Source organism: Puma concolor, chromosome A1 (assembly GCF_028749965.1).
Source record: "Puma concolor isolate L17-30 chromosome A1, mPumCon1.1.hap2, whole genome shotgun sequence".
NCBI lineage: Eukaryota > Metazoa > Chordata > Mammalia > Carnivora > Felidae > Puma > Puma concolor.
The window spans coordinates 240,730,850-240,753,426 of NC_141667.1; the positions used below are offsets into that span (position 1 = coordinate 240,730,850).

Below are 22,577 nucleotides of genomic sequence, written 5' to 3' on the forward strand. Positions count from 1 at the left end.
TGCTCCACCAACTGAGCCAGCCAGGCACCCCTTAGAGCGAGTCTTAAATTCTCAATAAAGAAAGTAATTTGGGGGTGCCTGGGCTCAGTCAGTTGAGCATCTGACTCTTGATTTCAGCTCAGGTCATGATCTCATGGTTCTTGAGGTCGAGCCCAGCATCAGGCTCCCTGCTGACAGCACAGAGTCTGCTTGCTGCTTGGGATTCTCCCTCTCTCTCTCTCTCTCTCTCTCTCTCTGCTCCTCCCCTGCGTGCGTGCTCTCTCCCTCTCTCTCTCAAAATAAGTCAATAAACTTAAAAAAAAAAAAAGAAAGAAATCTGGACTTGCTTGGAGATTGTCCCTCTCCTGGTCCAGTGCACAGGTACCATGACTTCAGCAGTGGTTCCCAACCAGCAGCGATCCTGTCCCCCAGGGGACACCTGTCACGGTCTGGAGACATTCTGCTTTTCGTAAGGAGGCAGTGGACGTGCTACGAGCATCTGGTGCGTAGAGGCCAGGGAAGCTGCTACAACGTTCCACAACCCATGGGGTGGCCTCCCACAGTACAGAATTATCTGCTCCCAAATGTCAGTGGTGCCAAGGAGGGGAACCATCTGCCCAGCAGCCTGTTTGGGCTTCCTCGTTTTCACAAGATGGTACTGTTACCTCTTACTCAATTTCTCAATCACCAAGCTTCCTAAAGCGACTGAGATTAAGATTCCCGTAAAAAGCTTTTTAAAAAAAGAAACAGGAAATGAAAGCTATCCGGGTCCACTGAGAACCTAAAGGAGAATCTCTGTAGGTTGGGCTAGAAATCTGTGCTTTTTAAAGTTTTACAAGTAATTCCACGTAGCCTGTGTCCCGATGGCATTTGTCAGTTAACAGATCTGCTTCTGATTGGCATTAGAGAAGCCCTTGCTCCGAAGCTGCCACCAAAGGCCATTAATTCTGAGCCCTGTGCTGTTGACCTTTCACAAAAGCCAAATGCAGAAAAATATTAACGAAGGAACGTGCAGTACGTCTCATCCCTGGCTCAGGCGGGGCCACTGGAAAGCTTGACACAGAACAGATTTGTCTTACTGAACTGAAATGTGTTGTTTAGTGTTCACTGTCACTGAAGGACAAAATTAAAAAGTCTTTTCAAACATGTTATTTTATTTTCTGAGGGGATGTCGCAAAAGCAAGGAGCCGCCACGGCTTTCAACGACCTACTGTCTCTCTCTGCTATGCAACATAAATGAAGAGTTGGAAAACGTTTTCTTCTTCCCAAGGAATTATTTTTTGTTCCCTTGTAAATAGAAAAGATTATATAACTGATTACATTTTTCTCTTTCTTTTAGCTGCAAGGCTATTCAGGGCCAAATACTGTTTAGTGGCAGTGTGTGGCATGTGAATATGGTTACTTTGTGTTTTTCTTGATCATGATTTTGTTGTTGGTACTCCCATTAATACTTCACATTATTACTTTAGGTTACATCAAACCCACTGTGCAACAAGATGGAGAAATAAATGAGTATTTTCTACAAAGCTAACTTCACAAAAGGAAAATAAGCAAAATATCAACATAATCTTTTAAACTTAAAGTAACATTAAAATTCATTTGCTATCCATATCAGCAAGATGACCATTCTATTTTCATAAACTCAAAGTATTTTTCAACTACAAAAAGTTGCATACTAACTGAAGAGTTAAAAATGCCTTTTCTATAAATACCACAGTATGAGCTTTAACAAATCAATGATAAATCAAAATTTATTTTTCAAATTTCATAAAACTTTGACATACAGATCTGTTTACTACTGAAGAGAACCCAGTGGTATATTTAAATCCATCAAAGACTAAATTCTATAAAATGTACTCGCATAGTCAAATTTTCTGATCCTATAACCACATGTATAAACATGTGTCACAAAGTATAGGCTGGTAGCTATCTATGCAATTACCATAGCAAAGATAATTATTATACATAAGGCAATAAAGAGTTAGAACCTATAGTTTTAAAGTTATAAAATGTAAACTCACATTCAACATTTTCTGGAAATTTTCTGTGAATATCCTTGTAAGTATCCAATGCTTTTTGGTAGTTACCTATAAATAGGAAAAAGAGAAAAAAAACATACTCACAAATTGTAAAAATTAATAACATTAAGAAGACTTCCATGTTTGCCACAAGCATATATAAACCATTCTTAATATAACTTCTGGAAGAAAATGTACAGATAAAAGAAATTTGAAAAAGAGAGCGAGAGTAAACGGGTGATGGTTGAAAGAAACTTAGTTCTACTGCTTAAAATACATTGTTGTCAAAAATTAAGATCTATTCAATTTCCGAAAAATTAAAAGTCAGTTCAGAAGAACAATTGACAATTTTAAAAATCATCTAAGTGATAAACTAACATTAATTTCAATGTCATTCACTTAGTTGGAAAAGATGAAAAATAACCTTTCTCGGTAGTTTTTATCTTGAAACATTCAAAAATTTATAGAAAGCATTTTGTTTTATAATACAATAATTTAGCTTCACAGCAACAAAGAATTGGAAAAATAATGTGGGATCAAAGATCTTTGTTAAAATGTCAGTAAACAAGCGATGAGTCTCAACAGGCCCCACTATGCACGAGGGCCAGCCGTGCTGACCCTCCCAGACGTGCGGTATGAATTCGATGTAACAAACAGGAAGCACCCAGCAGCTCTCATTAAACGTCAGCTTCTCTTCTAAATAGTACTTCAGTTAACACAAGAAAGTTTCTATCTCAAATCACTCAGAATACCTCTTACATATGTACGCTTTACATGTGACTGACAAGGAAATGAACATTGGTAATTCAGAACGCATGCTGATACACGTAAAATGTATAATATATAGTTATGTTGTATGTTCCCCAGGAAATAGAGTAACGGCAAAGATCAATGATCTAAATGATTTTAGGACTCCTGTGTACATATCCTGATGCCATTCTAGAGGAGCTCATAAAGAAAGAAACCTCCTACAAGACACGATGACAACATCGTTAACACTGTCATGATCTGTGCTCCCCCTGGATTGAGGAATTTATTTTCCTGGATCATTTGTGGCCTCTATAAGAGGGACTACAAATCTGTTCACGTCCATCTCATTACCTAATATCTGATAAGAGTCAACAATATCATTCGCTTCACGGTGAGTCCAACACTTCAGGACAAGCGTCAGCAGTACATGATGTAATAAAAAGTTAACTGAAAACGCAAATGAAGATACTGAGTAGCATTTGGTATAAAAAAATACAGCCCAGTTGTCGCAGTTCTGGGCCTTCCTCAGCCTTGTCAGGTGTGAGACAGTCTCATAAATTTGGCATGGCACACACGCTACTCAGAATTAGGTGAACACAAAATGGAAACAAACTACTGGGTGCAGAATGCCTACTTTTCTGTGACTTAACATACCCAATGATTACATGTTAACTTTGAAAAATAACGAATCTGTTAATAGTGGGGACGGAATACACGACCAAGACCCATTTTGTAAGCATGACTTTTTTCTGTGGGTAGTAGTGATGCTTCCAATATGTTAGTCAGCAACAGTCACTGTTTTAATAAACAAACATGTGGTTGGAACACAGTTCTATGCATAATTACCTAAAAGATAGAAGCAAAATATATAAAAAATGAATAAAGTTAAAGCATTTACCACTTCTTCTAAAACAACTAGCCACCATCAGCTGCCATTTCACTTGTGAAGGCCTATAAAAGAAACAAAATTATATGAAATCAGAGATGAAACAAAAATAACCTGAGATGATCAGTTTTATAAAGCGACATATCTGTACTATCTTTCAAATACATTTTTCCAAATACTTTTTGACCTCTAATTAGATCTTTATTATTGAAAGTAGCATATATACAATTTCCTTCATTATTACCTATCATATGTATATTAGAAAATTTAAGAGTCCTTCAATCTGGTTCACACCTTTATTTAGATTTTATGTGAACCACTTAACCTGTTTGGCTAAAGACCACTGTGATCTATTTTAAACATTATCATTACCTTTGCCGTAATGTTATACTTTGGCTTAGTACCTAAGACTTAGAAATTTAGGCTTGCGAAGTTTGTACCCATGAGGCAATTGTTGACCTTGTGTTTGAACAATTAGGCTTCAACTAAAGGTAGAGTAAAAAAGAACTATATTCATTCTTTTTTTCCTCTTAAAAAGAAAAGGATTTCTTTTCTTAAAAAATGTTTATTTTTGAGAGAGGGCAAGCAGCGGAGGGCAGGCAGCTCTGTGTTCTGTCAGCAGAGCCTGCTTTGGATCCTCTGTCTCCCTCTCTTTGCCCCTCGAGCTGGGCTCGAACTCACCAACTGTGTAAGATCATGACCTGAGCTGAATCGGACGCTTAACCAACTGAGCCACCCAGGTGCTCCAAATTTCTGTTATAAAATAAATAATAACGACCAGGATTTCTAAAGACTACTGTTACAAATACCTAGGAAAATAAGATTTGAAGAAATGAAAGACTAGGGGATAATTGAACGTGCTTCTCATTTCTTTTTAGACTCTTCCTTCTATTTACCTGATGGCCTCAGAGACAGCCTCACTCCCACTCAATTTGATGGCACACCTACCAGCTCTGGAGTCTTATTAGATCAGGGTCACAGCCCTACTACTTGGACAAGCTACTTAACCTCAAATCCACTCCCTACAAAGCCATCCACTTTGATCTAAAGAAAACACATATCTCACTACATTACTTCCCTCTTTAAAATGCATCACCTCCCCTCCAACTGCAAGGTAACTCCAAGGTCCTAATCCAGTTCATCCACTGTTAGCCATTTGCTACCTCACCAACTCCACTTCCATGGGGAGCTGCCCAACATTTCATGCTACAGCAAATCCAAACGGGAGGACAGAGTCCTTTGCATTCACTGCATTTTCTAGACTTCTGATCTTTGCACACACCGTCACCTCCACTTGGAGGCTCATCCCAACCTCATGACCCACTTCCCTGCCAGACCAGATTAGATTGTTCTGTGGACTCTTCTAACATCCTAGAATCTCTTTGGCACTGCATTTACTATACTGTAGTCTTATTTATGTTTCCGAATACCTTATTAAACTATAAATTCCTGAGGGCAGCAGAGTCTTTTGTGTTCCCAGGACCTGGCATGATGCCTGATATATGCTGGGTGATCATTTATCATTAACTCCTCATTTACATATTCAAGTATATGTCTTTATAATTTCCTGAAAGCCTGGGATTATGATTTTTAGTTTGGTACACTATACATTCTGTTAACTTCGTAAGTTACTTAAATTTGTGCCCATGTTTACTCATCTACAAAGTGGGAAGAATAACAGCACCCACGTCATAAATCAGTTGTGAGGATTACGTAGCACAATGTATCTAAATAATAAACATTAGTGATTATAACCACTTCTCTTCTCTTCTTCAGGAAAGCCTTATTTCATGAATGCCCCCTACTGGGAAATTGAAAAAACAGCCACCAGAGCAGCTGCTACGTAGTGCGTGCATGAATGTGTGTGCATCCTCATGTGGAAAACGGAGTCATTATTTTCAACCACTAAAGTAGCCCAGTAAAGAGGAAGAACAGGGCTCAGTGACTTAATGTTAATAAGGTATTAGGTAATATTCTGGATTAGTAATTCTAGTGGATCATAACTACAGATGATCTGTGACATTGCTTGTTTCCATTAGCATACATAATTGGGCACTGATTTGATGTAGACGATCAGCAAAAGATTTTATGCACTATAATAGTCGAGAAGCTTTCATGTATGAGAAATGCAGTCTCATGTCTTTAGGACATGAGATAAATTTATTAACCTTCAGAATTAAGCTGCCACGTTCGTACTGATAGTTTTAGGAACTGGAGAGAGCCCAGACACTATTAATACAGGACAGGATAGTTTTGCACAAAAGCAAACAAGCCTAATTGTTTTGGTTTGTCTCTTTTATCTGTCTTACCATCAGAACCTAGTTTATAAGTAGTAAGCCAAGTTTATTTCTTCAGTGGATGCCTACTCCTCTCCTCAATCCTCAGAGAAAAATACTACTATTTACAGGCAGCACATTTAAGAGATAGTGATTTAGAATAACACCACCTCCAAACCAGCAAATTGGTTATAAATTGCCTAGCACAGTATTAACAAACTAAAGGTTTTATGTCTTTTAAATCTGTAATGACTTGGCTTTATAGAATCATGGAACTTCAGAACTGGAAGTGGCCTCGGGTAGGAATTCATTCTATCTGTTCACCTTTAAGGAAAAGAAACTGAGACACGGGCATCCTATGCCTAAGGTTATTGTCCCAATAGTATTTACCAGCATAATATCCTGAATAAATCCCTTATGTCACATGTCCAGAAAGCAGTGAGGAATGCAGTTTGAAAACTGTCTCAGAGAAGAATTATTATCTCCACACATGGAATAAGTAAGCACCATCTGAGAGTCATGATTTCTGCATTAAAGATGGCAGAGTTAAAAATCTCTTATTGCACAGGGGCGCCTGGGTGGCTCAGTCGGTTGAGTGACCGACTTCGGCTCAGGTCATGATCTCACAGCTCGTGAGTTCGAGCCCCGCGTCGGGGTCTGTGCCGACAGCTCGGAGCCTGGAGCCCGCTTCGGATTCTGTGTCTCCCTCTCTCTCTGCCCCTCCCACACTCATGCTCTGTCTCTCTCTGTCTCAGAAATAAACAAACATTAAAAAATTTTAAAAAATCTCTTATTGCACAATGTCTTTTCTGGAAATTAACCTCCCCAAACAAAGGAGAATAAGAAAGATAAACTCTATGTCAGATCAAACTCAAACCATATAAAACCATATACAAATGATGGATGATGGACTAAAAAAAAATGGAAACTGACTTCAGGAGGGCAAAGAAAGGTAAAACTCAAGTGCTTGCCAGCAGCATACTGATGAGAGAGAGGTGCTCAGATCTCCCCTGCAAATCACCACAAGTGTTCAAGAATTGGGATCACCGGCACTGAGGAAGGAGCAGCAAAGCATGAAACTATAAAAAGGAAAACAGACTGGAAATGTGACTGAGAAGCAGTGGGGCCCCCTCACCCCGTGCAGCCAGGTAATAACCCCTCACCCTCAGGAGCCGTTCAGGAAGGCTCCCGGCCGGGGGGGCTCGGCTGGTTCGAGGTGCTGGACTGAAGACTGCAGGAGGAGGCAAAGAGTCTGCTTCTGGACACTGAGATCCTCAGCCCAGTCCCTGCCAGCTGGGCGGCAGCCCAGGCTTATACTCCTGACGCAGATCTGAGGATGTTTCTCTGAATACACTGAATGGCCCCAGAGAAAAGACTTTAGAATTTTAAGATTAAATCTCAGGAACAAAATCATACTATTAACATGTTCTTTAAAAAAAATTTTTTTTTAAACATTTTAATTTATTTTTGAGAGACAGAGAGAGAGAGAGAGAGAGAGAGAGAGAACAAACATGAGTGGGGGAGGGGCAGAGAGAGAGGAAGACACAGAATGGGAAGCAGGCTCCGGGCTCTGAGCTGCCAGCACGGAGCCTGACCAAGGGCTTAAACTCACAAACCATGAGATCATGACCTGAGCCAAAGTCAGACGCTTCACTGACTGAACCACCCAGGTGCCCCACTATTAACATGTTGTTTTTTTTTCATTTTAGAAAAGTATTTATTTGCATGGATCTTTATAGTTTATAAAAGATTTCCCAGGACGCCTGGGTGGCTCAGTCAGTTAAGCGTCCGAATTTGGCTCAGGTCATGATCTCGCAGTCCGGGAGTTCGAGCCCCATGTCAGGCTCTGTGCTGGCAGCTCAGACCCTGGAGCGTGTTTCAGATTCTGTGTCTCCCTCTCTCTCTGACCCTCTTCCGTTCATGCTCTGTCTCTCTCTGTCTCAAAAATAAATAAACGGTTAAAAAAATAAATAAATAAGAAACATTTCCATTGTATCTTTTTAAAAAATTTTATTTATTTTTTTAATTTACATCTAAGTTAGCATCTAGTGCCACAATGATTTCAGGAGTAGATTCCTTAATGCCCCTTACCCATTTAGCCCACGCCCCCTCCCACAACCCCTCCAGTAACACTCTGTTTGTTCTCTATTTTTCAGAGTCTCTTATGTTTTTGTCCCCCTCCCTGTTTTCCTATAACATGTTCTAATGCAGCATTTGGTGACGGCACTGTTGGCGTTTAGGATGGGACCGTTCACTGTACAGGTCCTCTATGCATTACTGAATGTTTACCGTCACTGGTGGCTGCTTACCTAATGCTCACAGTGCCTCCCTATCATCATGACCCTAAAATATGCCCCGCCCCCTACATCTCCAAATGGCTCCCCCAGGGGTAGGGCTGTATTGTCTTTCTTTGCTCACACTGTCTTTTTTCTTTAATTTTTAAATCTTTTATTGTGAAGTATAACACATATGGAAAGACACATAAAACATAACTATACAGCTCAATAAACTGATATAAAATGAACACTCATGTAATTATCCTACAGTTCAAGAGACAGAATGTTGCAAACACCCTAGAAGCCTCCTTTACACCCTCAACATTACCTCCTTTATCTAATACAGGCAACTATTATCCTGACTTTTGAATACTGATCTAGACTGGTTTTGAACTTTACATGAATGAAATCATATAGTAGGTATCCTCTTTTTATAGTTTTATTAAAATATAATTCATGTAACATACAACTCACTCATATAAAGTGTAAAATTCAAAGGTTTTTGGTATATCTCATTAACTTTTTTAGTTTATTTATTTATTTTGAGAGAAAGAGAGCAAGAGGAGGAGGGGCAGAGACAGAGGGAGAGAGAGAATCCTAAGTAGGCTCCATGCTGTCAGCACAGAGCCGAATGTGGGGCTTGAACTCATCAACCGTGAGATCATGACCTGAGCCGAAACCAAGAGTCAGATGCTCAACCAACTGAGCCATGCAGGCACCCCATCACATTATTAATTTTTTAAAATTATGATTAAAATATACAACTCAGTGGCATTAATTACATTCAGAAAGTTGTACAATCATCACCACTATTTCAAAATCTTTTTCATTAGCCGAACAGAAACCCCACAATCATTAAGTAATAACTTCATTTCTCCCCCCAAACTCTAGTAACCTCTAATATACTATCTGTCTCTATGAATTTGCCCATTCTAGACACTTCATACAAGTGGGATCACACCATATTTGCTTTTCTGTGTCTGGGTTCTTTCACTTGGTATGATGTTTCCAGGTCCTTCCATGCTGCAGCATGTGTCACAATGCTGTTCCTTTCCATGGTGGAATACCCCACTGCATACATACAACCACGTTTTGTTGCCTGTCATTCATCAGTGATGGGCACTTGGGTTGTTGACACTTTTTGGCCATTGTGAAAAATGATATGTTAATGAATGTACCAGTATCTGTTTGAGTCTCAGATTTTAATTCCTTTGTATATATTTAAGAGTAGAATTGTTGCATCATATGGTAATTCTAAGTTTAGCCTTCTGAGGAACCACGAGATGGTTTTCCATAAAACACCATTTTACATTTCCACCAACAATGCACAGGGTTACAATTTCTCCAGGTACTCAACCACCCCACCACTTATTATTTTGTTGTTGCTGTTTTCAAATATAACAGCTACCCTAAAAGCTGTGGTGTCTCATTGTGATTTTGATTTGCATTTTCCTAATGACTAATGATGTCGAACATACTTTCATGTGCTTATTGATCATCTATCTGTATACCTACTTTGGAGAAATGTCTATCAAATCAAATCCCTTGCCTATTTTTAAATTGTTTTTGTTGTTGTTGTTATTGTTGTTATTGGGTCATAGAAGTTATTCATATATTCTAGATATAGCCCCTTATCAGATATAGACTTGCAAATATGTGGGCTGTCTTTTCATTCTGTTGATAGAGTCTTTTGTTTTTTAATTTACTCTTAAAATTTACATGCAAGTTAGCATATAGTGCAACAATGATTTCAGGAGTAGATTCCTTAATGCCCCTTACCCATTTAGCCCATCCCCCCTCCCACCACCTCTCCAGTAACCCTCAGTTTGTTCTCCTTATTTAAGAGTCTCTTATGTTTTGTCCCCCTCCCTGTTTTTATATTATTTTTGCTTCCCTTCCCTTATGTTCATCCAGTTTGTATCTGAAAGTCCTCATATGAGTGAAGTCATATGATATTACTCTTTCTCTAATTTCACTTAGTGTAATACCCTCCAGTTCCTTCCACGTAGTTGCAAATGGCAAGATTTCATTCTTTTTGATTGCCAAGTAACACTCCATTGTATATATATACCACATCTTCTTTATCCATTCATCCATCGATGGACATTTGGGCTCTTTCCATACTCTGGCTATTGTTGATAGTGCTGCTATAAACACTGGGGTGCATGTGTCCTTTCGAAACAGCACACCTGTATCCCGTGGATAAATGCCTAGCAGTGCAATTGCTGCATCGTAGGATAGTTCTATTTTTAATTTTTTGAGGAACCTCCATACTGTTTTCCAGAGTGGCTGCACCAGCTTGCGTTCCCACCAACAATGCAAAAGAGATCCTTTTTCTCCGCATCCTCACCAACATCTGCTATTGCCTAAGTTGTTAATGTTAGCCATTCTGACAGGTGTGAGGTGGTATCTCATTGTGGTTTTGATTTGTATTTCCCTGAAGCTGAGTGATGTTGAGCATTTTTTTCATGTGTCAGTTGGCCATCTGGATGTCTTCTTTGGAGAAGTATCTATTCATGTCTTTTGCCCATTTCTTCACTGGATTATTTGTTTTTTCAGTGTTGAGTTTGGTAAGTTCTTTATAGATTTTGGATACTAACCCTTTGTGCTCGCTTCGGCAGCACATATACTAAAATTGGATACTAACCCTTTATCTGATGTCATTTGCAAATATCTTCTCCCATTCCATCGGTTGCTTTTTAGTTTTGCTGACTGTTACCTTCGCTATGCAGAAGCTTTTTATCTTGATGAAGTCCCGAGAGTTTATTTTTGCTTTTGTTTCCCTTGCCTCTGGAGATGTGTCGAGTAAGAAGTTGCTGTGGCCAAGATCAAAGAGGTTTTTGCCTGCTTTCCCCTTGAAGATTTTGATGACTTCCTATCTTACATTTAGATCTTTCATCCATTTTGAGTTTATTTTCGTGTATGGTGTAAGAAAGTGGTCCAGGTTCATTCTTCTGCATGTTGCTGTCCAGTTTTCCCAGCACCACTTGCTGAAGAGACTGTCTTTACTCCATTGGATATTCTTTCCTGCTTTGTCAAAGATTAGTTGGCCATACGTTTGTGGGTCCATTTCTGGCGTCTCTATTCTATTCCATTGATCTGAGTGTCTGTTTTTGTGCCAGTAGATAGAGCTTTTTGATGTAAAAAAGTTTTAAATTTTGATGAGTCTAGTGTATCTATTTTTTTCTTTTATTGTCTGTGCTTTTGGTGTCACATCTAAGAAATCATTGTCAAATCCAATGGCATAAAGATTTTCCTCTCTGTTTTCTCCTAAGAGATTCATACTTTTAGGCCTTATATTTAGGTCTTTGATCCATTTAAAATTTTGTTTTGTTTTGTTTTAATTTTAGAGAGAGAGGGCACACCCAGGCAGAGGAGAGGGGCAGAGGGAGAGAATCTTCATGCTGAGCTTGGAGCCTGACACAGGGCTCAATCCCACAACCCTGAGATCATGGCCTGAGCTAAAATCAAGAGGTGGACACTAACCAACCGAGCCACCCAGGTGCCCCTGAATTAAGTTATATACAGTGTAAGGTAAGGGTTCAACTTCATTCCTTTCCAAGAGGATATGTTTCTGAGCACCTTTTGTTGAAAAGACTGTCCTTTCCTCATCGAATGGTCTTGGCACCTTTGTTGAAAATCAATTTACTATATACACAAGGGCTTATTTCTGAGTTCTAGATTCCATTCATCTGTACGTCTGTCTTTATATCAATACCATATTGTTTTGACTACTGCAGCTTTGTAGCAAATTTTGAAATCAGAAGGTATGATAACTCTAACTTTCTTCTTCTTCAAATTGTTCTGGTTATTCGAGATCCCTTTGAGATTCCATGTGAATATTAGAGTGAGCTGGGCAATCTGCTTTACTGAGTCTATTGCAAATGTTAGTCTCATCTGGAAACACTCTTACAGACACACCTAGAAATAATTTGGGCAGCCAGTGGCCAGTCATGTTGACACATAAAATCAACCATCTCAGTAGAATTCACCAGTGACACTATCTAGCTCTGGGGATTTTCTTTGTTGGATTTTTTTTTTTCTTAAGTGGGCTTTATGCCCAGTGCACAGCCCAACACAAAGTGCAACATGGGGCTCAAACTCACAACTGTGAGATCAAGACCTGAGCCAAGATCATGAGTCAGACACTTAACTGACTGAGCCACCCAGGCACCCCAACTTTGTTGGAATATTTATTTTAAAGATATATTTACTTATTTATTTTTGAGAGAGAGAGAGAGAGAGAGAGAGTGACAGAGACACAGAGAGAGAGAGTATGTGTGTACATAAGAGGGAAAGAGGCAGAGAAAGAGAGAGACAGAGAATCCCAGGCAGGCTCCACACTGTCAGCCTAGAGCCTGATGTGAGGTCGGAACCCACGAACTGTGAGATCATGACCTGAGCTGAAGTCAGATGCTTAATCAACTGAGCTACCCAGGTACCCCTCTGATACAATCTTTATAATTTCCTTTCTTCTTCTAATTGTGGGTTTATTCAGTATCTTGTAGATAGTTTACTGATGGATACTGATTTTCTTATTCAATCTGTCAATCTTTTTCTTTTACTGGAAAAGTTTAATATATTTCTATTTGTTATTACTGATATAGAATGATTGTTTCTTCTATATAGCTATTTGTTCTGTGTATTACATGTTTCTAGTTCCTCAATTCCTCCATTACTGCCCTTTATTGGTATTTAGTTGATTTTTTATAGTGTACTATTTTGATTCCCATCATTCCTTTTCTGTGCATTCTTTCTTTTATGTATCTGCCTTTTAAATCATACAGGGAAAAGAGAGGTTATAAGCCAAACCAAAAGTACAAAGTGTTGTACTTTTATATTTACCTATGAAGTTACCTTTACAAGTCTTCTTTAATTTTTTCTTAGGTCTTGGAGTTACCGTCTAGCATCTTTTCATTTCAGACTGAAGGACTCCCTTTAGCATTTTTCATTGGGTAGGTGTACTGGTAATAAGCTCCCTCAGCTTTTGTTTATCTGAAAACGTCTTAATTTATCCATAATTCTTTTTTTTTTCCACATGACACAAGTACTCTTATTTTCTAAACCATTTAACAAGGCATAAAACCAGTCTTAGCTCTCAGGCCATAAAAAACAGACAATGGGTGGTAGTGGGTAGTTGCTGACTCCTACTTTATTTAAAAAAATTTTTGAAGATTTTGGGGCCACCAGCTGGGTGGCTCAGCTGGCTAAGTGTCTGACTCTCAATTTCAGCTCAGGTCATGATCCCACGGTTCATGGGTTCGAGCCCTGTGTTGGGCTCTGTGCTGACAGTGCAGAGTCTGCTTGGGATTCCGTCTCTCCCCTTCTCTCCCTCTTTTTCTCTTGCATGCATGCACGTTCAAAATAAATAAACTTAAAAAAATCTCTCTCTACTTCTTCCCTGCTCATACACACTGTCTCAGAATAAATAAATAAACTGTATTTTATTTTTTTAAAATGTTTGAGAGAGAGCATGAGTGGAGTAGGGGCAGAGAGAGACGGGGACAGAGGATCCAAAGAGGGCTCTGTGCTGACAGCAGAGAACCTGATGTGGGGCTAGAACCCACAGACTGTGAGATCATGACCTGAGCTGCCCATGTTGGACACTTACTTATTTGGAGCGTCTGGGTGGCTCAGTTGGTTGAGGTCATGATCTTGCGGTTCACGGGTTCAAGCCATGCATTGGGCTCTGTGCTGACAGCTCAGAGCTGGAGCCTCCTTCAGATTCTGTGTCTCCCTCTCTCTCTGCTCCTCCCCTGCTCATGCTCTGTCTTTCCTCTCTCAAACATAAATAAACATTAAAAAAAAAAAGAGTTGCATGCTCTAAAAAGAAAAAAAAAGTTTAATTTGTAATATACAATGTGAATTGATTAGAAATTGGAAACAACACAATTTATTTCTATTAGGACTCTTTCAGAAATGAAACCTTGTCCTACAACCGAGTCAGTGATTTTCTAATTGATAAAGAAATAATTCTTGTTTGTTGAAATATAAGAAAAATACACAGAGCAAAATAACTCAAGGAAAGTATTTTTTTTAAACTTTTGCATAAAAAGGTAATATATTTAACACAATAAAGACCAAATAAAATGGAACTTCATTCAAGAAAATGGAAATAATGGGGTGCCTAGGTGTCTCAGTTTGTTAAGTGTCCAACTTTGGCTCAGGTCATCATCTCATAGTCCATGGGTTTGAGCCCCATGTCAAGCTCTGTGCTGACAGCTCAGAACCTGGAGCCTGCTTCGGATTCTGTGTTTCCCTCTCTCTCTGCCCCTGCCCTGCTCATGCTCTGTCTCTCCCTCTCTCTCTCTCCCTCAAAAATAAACATTAAAAAAAATTTTTTTAATGGAAATAATACATGAATGTTCATTAATATTTGTTCATGAATGTAGTATGTTTATCAGATTCTAATTCTAGGGAATAAAATCAAATCCCAGGGGCGCCTGGGTGGCGCAGTCGGTTGAGCGTCCGACTTCAACCAGGTCACGATCTCACAGTCCGTGAGTTCGAGCCCCGCGTCGGGCTCTGGGCTGATGGCTCAGAGCCTGGAGCCTGTTTCCGATTCTGTGTCTCCCTCTCTCTCTGCCCCTCGCCCGTTCATGCTCTGTCTCTCTCTGTCCCAAAAATAAATAAACGTTGAAAAAAAAAATTTAAAAAAAAAAAAAAAAAAAAAAAAAAAAAAAATCAAATCCCAACACATTTAAGTAAACATGAAATCAGAATAATTACTTACTGTATAAGAGAAGCTCTTTCAAAGTATTGAATGGCTTTTTCACAAAACTGGGTGTCAATGTAATAAGCTCCAAGCCACTCAATAACTTCAATGTTAGAGGGGAAATACCTATATGACTAGAAAAATATGGACATGACAATACAACATCAGTGGCAATGTAGAATTTATACCTCAACATTTAACCTATTGAAAGGATTTATTTTACCAACATGAAATTTCTTAACAAAAAAGCATGAGCTGTCATAAGGTCATAAGCACTTTATGTTTTGAAACTACAAGATTTAGAACACTTAATGTTTGATATACATTTTTAAATTACCTATAAATAGCTTTTCGATATACTGATAGATGATCTGAATCAAATTAAATAAGTAATAGAATTTTTAAAAGGATCAAATCATGCTTCAAGGGAAAAATGAATGTGATTTTAATTTTGCATTAAAATTATTAAAAAATTTTATATTCCACAAATGCTTTATTTTATTTTAAGTCATCATTCATTTAAAAACCAGTAAGCATTTCTAAATTTTAAAAACTAAATGGTCTGCTGACTGTTGTTTTCTTTTCTGCTGAATGCTTTATAACAATATATCAAAGGCTAAAAAGTAAAAGGAAAATAAAATTATACTTACCTCATAGTAGTACTGAAATGCTTGGGATTTATCTCCTTCACTATCATATAATTCTCCTAGTTTAGACAGAGCTCTAGAATCAGTTGGAACAACACTGATCAGTTGCATTAACCATTCAATAGCTTGATTGGGATCTTCCATTAATTCATATCTTGGAAAGTTTTAGTTAAGGATAACACAATTTTTCCAAATTCATTAATAAATAAGCAAACCTAAATACAACATTACAATGAAAATATTTCTTAGCCTATAGTAATGTGCTACTGGATACTGTTTATTCTGAATTTCTTCAGGGATGGGGATGAAAATAGGGCACTGTAAATAACATTCATGCTCCATATATACCTTGCTTTTCCTTTTGCTTCATTAGTATCCACTAAGATCAACTCCCAAATTTCTAGTAGAATTAACAGTTTGCTCTTTTATTCGAAGCACTGTCCAAAATTTGTCCTTAATAGAAATGCCTGAAAGTTGTGTTCAATTATTCTACTTCTCTTAATATGTCGAACATGTTAAGGGAAGAGTTTCCATGTATTTTCCTTTGAGTTTTCCCCAATTAGATTAAAAGCCCAAAATAGGGTATTCTTTTTTTGTAGCAAGTGCCTACTAAATCCTTTGTATACACTCAAATAATTTATTCACAGCAATTCTTATCGACTACTATTTATTTTTACATTAAATGTCTCAATGAAATGAACATATTCCAATCTAAAGTTTTATTGAGAAAGAAGCTTCTGTTTTTAATGATGGCAAATGTGATACCATAAAAGACATATAAAAATAAGCAAATGATTGAAACAGCCTTAAAATTATCAATTGCTTAACTGAATCCAAGCTGATCAGGAACTGGGAAGTATCAGATCATGACGGTGGCAATTTCAGACAGATTAAGTGGACAAAACAAAGAGGCTGAAAGGAATAAGCATGAAATCCTCTGCTCTAAAAATAGCTTTTTTATTAAAAAATGTTTTATGCCCTCTAACAAAAGTAGAGTACGTAGTACTTAAAATTATTAATGGTATACCTCATAACATACTTTTCCCTAACCTCTGTATAAAAGTTATATCAAGAGGGGTGTCTGGGTGGTTCAGTCAGTTGAGTGTCTCTGACTTTAACTCCAGTCATGATCTCACCACTTGTGAGTTCAAGCCCCACATCGGGGCCTGCTTTGAATCTTCTGTCCTAGCCTAGCGCCTAGCCTGCTTTGAATCTTCTGTCCCCATCTCTCTCTTCCCCTTCCCTGCTCATGCTCTCTCTCTCTCAAAAAATAAATAAACATTTAAAAAAAAGAAACAAACTTGTATCAAGATAATGGTAACTTAAAAACCTACATAAGATTTTAACTCTTCCCAAATGTTGTTTTGAAAGATTATTTTTAAAATAAGGAGAGAAATTAAAATGTTTTTCAAATAGTTTCAAAGGCATTAAAAACATTAACAAATTTCTGCTTTTCTAACCAAAGGCAGGAGGGAAAAAAGAAAACAAACTAAAGAGAGCCAGGAGTTGTAGAAGAAACTGACCAGGGAGGAATGTTTTACTTTTCCACATTCCCCAGAGTTCTAAACATAATACTGGCACAGAGTTCTAAACATAATACTGTGACTGTGGCACAGCACACAGTCAATAAGTGACTACTGAATGAACGGAGTAAGTGAGTGAATTCATATAAACTACTGGCTAATTTTGTAGGGTAAAGGCCTTTGGAGAGTTATACTCATTAAGCCTATATGTCAGCTAAAATAATGAAGATAAATTAACCAAACTCAATCAGCAGTACTAATCAGTAATAAATAATATTTTCCTTTTAAACAGTAAGTTACTGCTTCAAAAATATCCTACAAGACTCAGAGTTAATACAATCTAACCTACAGTCAATGAATAGCTTATGTGTACTAAACATCTGTGCTCAATTACTATTTCAATTATTTCCCCCCCAAATTAAGACATAATAGTGTTAACCTTTTAATAATTTCTTTTATAATGCAAATGATCTTTTAAAACAGGATCAACCAAAAAACACACTCTTAACTATTGACAACAAACTGAGGGTTACCAGAGAGAAGATGGGGGTGGGGAGATGGGTAAAACAGGTGATAGGGATTAGAGTATACTCATCACGATGAGCACTGAGTAATGTATAGAGTTGTTGAATCACTATATTGTACACCTGAAACTAATATAACACTAGTGTAATTATATTATATTATATTATATTATATTATATTATATTATATTATATTATATTATATACAATAGAATTAAAATTTAAAAAGATACACATTTTATAAAAATGTAAAATACTGGAATTAAAATTAAAAAATAAAGCTGTATCACTCAAATAATATTTTTATCACATATTAATGTGATAGGATTTAAAATATTATCCTCATCAATTACCTCATTGGCTAAGGTTATTTAACGACTGGTACTCAATCACCAATTGAGTGAATTAACAACTGTCCTCAAGTTTTTCACATAAGATACACATTTGCTATCTGGTAAAGAACTTGGGCACTGTTTCTTAGGATTGCATGAAGTTTCAGGAAACAGTCCAAAGCTTCATCAAGCCGGTTTAGCCTCTTATAGGTAAGGCCTTAAAAAGAAGAAAAAGAAAAGCTATAAGCATTATTACTGGTAAGTAATTTTCTCAAAGTCACAGGATAAATTTTTAAATATATGTAAATATTCATCCAGAAGAGAGAGATGATGGGAATTTTTTTGAAAAAGAACAAGGCAGGGGAGGGGCTTTTCCACTATTGTTGGGCAGATACCAAAACATGCTAGAGCACTATCGTGATTTTAAGGTGCGGCAGGGAAACAGGAGTAGACAGACTAGCAGAATGCACAGTTCAGAAACTGACTCAGTTACAGAATTAATGGGCATTGAAACTTAACGGGGACTAAGGGACTAGTAAGAAATGGAGCCAGGACAACCGACTACACGTGAATTAAAACATGTAGATTCCTATTTTGAATGTATTCCTGTTTTGAATACACCCAAAACTTACTTTAAAACTAAATAGAAGAAAAAAAAATGGTTAGAGAGGGAGGGAGCCAAAACATAAGAGACTCCTAAAAACTGAGAACTGAGGGTTGATGGGGGCTGGGAGGGAGGGGAGGGTGGGTGATGGGTATTGAGGAGGGCATCTGTTGGGATGAGCATTGGGTGTTGTACGGAAACCAATTTGACAATAAATTTATAATAAAAAAAACTAAATAGAAAAAAACAAAGATGTAAACGTATGAAAAGAAAATATAGGAAAATGATTTTATAATCTTGGGGTAGGGAAGGGCTTTGTAAAGCAATAAATAAATGAAGCCACAAACTTTCCAAAAGCCAAATTTGACTCTATAAAATTAGAAAACCTGTTTGACAAAACAAATGACCAATTAAAAGCTAAGCAACAGACTAGGAAAAGTACTTAAAACTTATAAAGAGAACAAATAAATCAATATCTAGGCAAGAAATCTCCTGCATTAAGGCCTCTATTCACTTCCCTCTGCTCTTTCCCCGATACCCGAACGGTCCCACCCTCCCTTGCTCCAACATGACTTTAAACTCTCCTTGACTCCATCTAAAATGGCTAATTCCTCCCAACCCAGCCAGGTCTTCCTTTTGCATCTGGCAGGAGATTAAAGACTCCTCTCCGGGAGGAAGGATCCAATTGGATCAATTGACTAGCGGGCAGTTCCCCAACTACGCAGATCAGGCAGATGGCCCCGTGGCAGCGTGCCAGCACATCAGTCTCCCTTGTGGCCTCAGAGATCCCGCTCAGCTTTAGCTGCAAACTCCTAAATGCGAGAAGACAGGCCAGGATCATCAGACATCTGAGGAAAGTTTACGACACGAAACATAGAAGGTAAAACAAACAAGCAAGCCAAAAACAGCAAAACACAGCTATGCAGGGAGAAGAAAACCTCAAAAGAAACTTCATTAATAACCCAAGAGATAAGAAGCAGTATTGTATCAACATGTGTTTGTCGCACTGCAAACTCAAGAACAGGAAGGAATGACACCCGTTTCAGGGGACCCTGACAGGCAAGGAAGGGAATAAGATGCGCCTTCAGGTCTTACAACGTTTCGTTCGCTAAAAACCAAACCTGATGTAAATATGACAAAATGTTGAAGTGTGTTAAATACAGTTGGTAAGGGACATGGGTATTTTTCTGTCCGATTTTTGTGTTTGAAACTGCTCACAAAGAAAATGTGTTTGTTTGTTTGTTTTCCCACCTATCAGTTTGGCAAAAGCTAAATATTCAGTATTAGTAGGAATTTGGGAAGTCAGTCAGTCTCCTCCACTAATGAGCTGGAGCTCTGTAAGTCAATTTAAAATACGAAAACAAAGAAAAAAATTGTAAAGGAGAAAAACAAAGCAATTCTGCCTAGTTTACTTACCAATATTATAAAGTGCTTCAGTACAAGAAGAATCATTTCTTAGAGCCTCTTTGTAGAATTCAGCTGCCTTCTCATAATCACCGTTTGCAAAAACTGTATTCCCTTTGTTAGTCAGAGCTGAGGGATTATATCTATCAGAGTTCACAGCTAAATCTGCATAGCTACTGGCTTGTGCAAATTCATTTTCCTAAACAAAGTACAAAACACACACAAATTATTCGGGGTTCGTCAAATATCTCTACTGACTGTTCTGGGCTACAGACATGATAAACAGATTTTCTGAGATTACAAATATGATAAACAGAAATCTTTTATATATCTTGATCTTGATAGACTTTTTCTACAAGATTTTTAATCATCATGTTCTTTCAACTACCCAAGTTTCTAATGACTGACTTCACAGTCTCATGGTTTGAATAACAACACTACATGTAAGTGGCTCCATTTTATTAATGGTTTTTTTGTCTATTTGTTTTTAGCTTTAGAGAGAGAGTGAGTACAGGATGAGGAGGGGGCAGGAGGCAGAGAATCTTAAGCAGGCTCCACGCTCAGGGCAGAGCCCAATGCAGGGCTCGATTCCACCACTCCGGGATCATGACCTGAATCAAAATCAAGAGTCAGGCGGTCAACAGACTGGGCCACCCAGCCGCCCCAAGTGGCTCCATTCTGAACACCCGGATTTCACGTCACAGCTGCAGTACTGTGCACACCTGAAGCCCTGAGCTGGCTACAAAGGCACCACTATCTTTCCCGTCCTTCCATCCAATTGGTTGCGTCACCTACTAGGTCTGGCATTTCTAGCAAGTCTCTAGTTCTGTCTCTTCCGCCAAAGGACCTTAACATCACTCATTTAAGCGACATAGACCTCTCAACCCTTAAATAGTGAAGCATCTGTGCCGGCTTGCTTAAGCCAGGAACCAGATTTCCCAGAATCCCCTTCCCTGCATGGTTCTTGTCCACAGTCGACTGAAAGGAACTTGTAGGACATGCGGGCCGCAGACACGAAGCAGCAGCTTTTGCTCTCTGAAGGTCTTTTTCTGGTCATCAGTTGCAGGACTGATGCAGAAATGCCTGTGGGTTCCAGCCTGTCCTCACTCATTTTGACTCCACATCTGGTTCTGCCTCCCAACTGTGCTGTCCCTGCTGAGCACAGTGACCCCGATCCCCGATGGGGCTTCGCTCCAGACCCACGGAGGAGGCAGTTGTGCAGAAGCAACTGCTTCCCAAAGGTCTCTCCAAGAACTCCCCCTTCATGGGGCTGCTGGACACGCTGGGCCACTCACACACTGACTGCTGATCCCTTCTCAGGCCCCTGACCCCCCTTCTGCACCTTCACCCACAGCTCCCCCACCACTGGGTAAATTCTAGCTCCCACATCCCTTCTCCCATGATACTCACAGTGACTGCTTCCCCGAATGAACTTTCAAAACACTGAGATACAATTCACAGGTCAGATAAATGTACATTTTTGAGGCATTTACACATTCAAAAAATTGTACCACCATCACCAACATCCATTTCTACAACATTTTTATCACACCCCAAAATATCCTGTACCTATTAGCAGTCACTCCCCATTCTCCCACCTGCTCTGGCCCCTGGCAGCCACTAATCTGGTTTCCACCTCCATGCATTTGTTTATTCTGGACATTTCATAATAAACACAACCGTATAACATGCGGCTTTTTTGTCTGGCTTCTTTGCTTAGCAAAATGTTTTCAAGGTTCATCCATGTTGTACTACGCATCAGTATTTCATTCCTGTTCATCGCTGAATAATATCCCATTGTATGGATAGGCCACATTTTGTTTATCCATTCACTGTTGATGGACACCTGGATTGTGCCCGCCCACTTTCGTTTATTATGGATAATGCTGTTATGAATATTCATGTATTTGTGTGGACTCTGAACTTTGATATAAAATTTGGTACTTAAAAGTGGGGTGCTACTGTCATAAAAAACTCAAAACATAAAAAACCTTGTCTTTTGGACTAGGCAGCAGGCAAAATCTGGAAAGCACTAGAACCATAGTAGTGGAGGATGGAGAAGGAGTAAGGAATTGTTATCAGAGGCTAGATAAAGGGCAAGTCATGTTTTGCAGTCATAAAACTGGGAAAACTGCCATCTACACTGACTTGGAAGACAGAACGTGTACTCAGTAAATATGTGCGTGTGGCCAAGGAGATTTCTGGGCAGGAGGTTAAAAGTGCCAATTAATTTACTTTAATTGGGTCTGATAAGGTACAGTGAGAGAGGAGCTTAAGACAAAACTTCAGATTTTCCAACTAGAGTTTGGCAGAAATATAGAAAAACAAGGACGTGTTGGGCCGGAAAATAAAATTATTTCATGTCCCTAGTTTCTCTGAGCAACAAGTCTCAGAGTAAGAACTGGTTGCAGGGCAGAGATCAGATCAAGGGTGTGGCTGTAATGCCCTTTGGAAACATCTCAGGAAGATTTAAGGTAGTGCCTGGCAAAGGAGGCACTCCTCTTTAAGGTAGAAAAAAGCTTCCAAATATCTTTGGGGCTCTGCGCCACAGCAGCCTCATGCACCTAAGTGGAAAGGGGTCTGTCTGCCTTGAAAACCACTGTGGACGCAGCTCTTGGGGCATGTGGGCACCCCAAATGAGAT

At 38.7% G+C, this 22,577-nt stretch overlaps 1 protein-coding gene across 15 annotated transcripts in view; it reads right to left on the reverse strand.

The window, feature by feature from the left end:
* IFT88 (intraflagellar transport 88) overlaps positions 1–22,577 on the reverse strand; it is a 159,700-nt gene that overhangs the window by 34,400 nt on the left and 102,723 nt on the right. For 14 of the 15 annotated variants that reach the window (XM_086715283.1, XM_086715307.1, XM_086715322.1 and 11 more), the window contains 6 exons: positions 19,947–20,133; positions 18,035–18,143; positions 15,551–15,701; positions 14,919–15,034; positions 3,646–3,698; positions 2,001–2,066 (listed from right to left, as the gene is read on the reverse strand). In XM_086715283.1, coding sequence (XP_086571409.1) covers positions 2,001–2,066; positions 3,646–3,698; positions 14,919–15,034; positions 15,551–15,701; positions 18,035–18,143; positions 19,947–20,133 — 682 coding nt within the window. Of the gene's footprint in view, positions 1–434; positions 947–2,000; positions 2,067–3,645; positions 3,699–14,918; positions 15,035–15,550; positions 15,702–18,034; positions 18,144–19,946; positions 20,134–22,577 lie in introns of those variants that run through there. The other variant, XM_086715313.1, reaches the window with a different exon arrangement.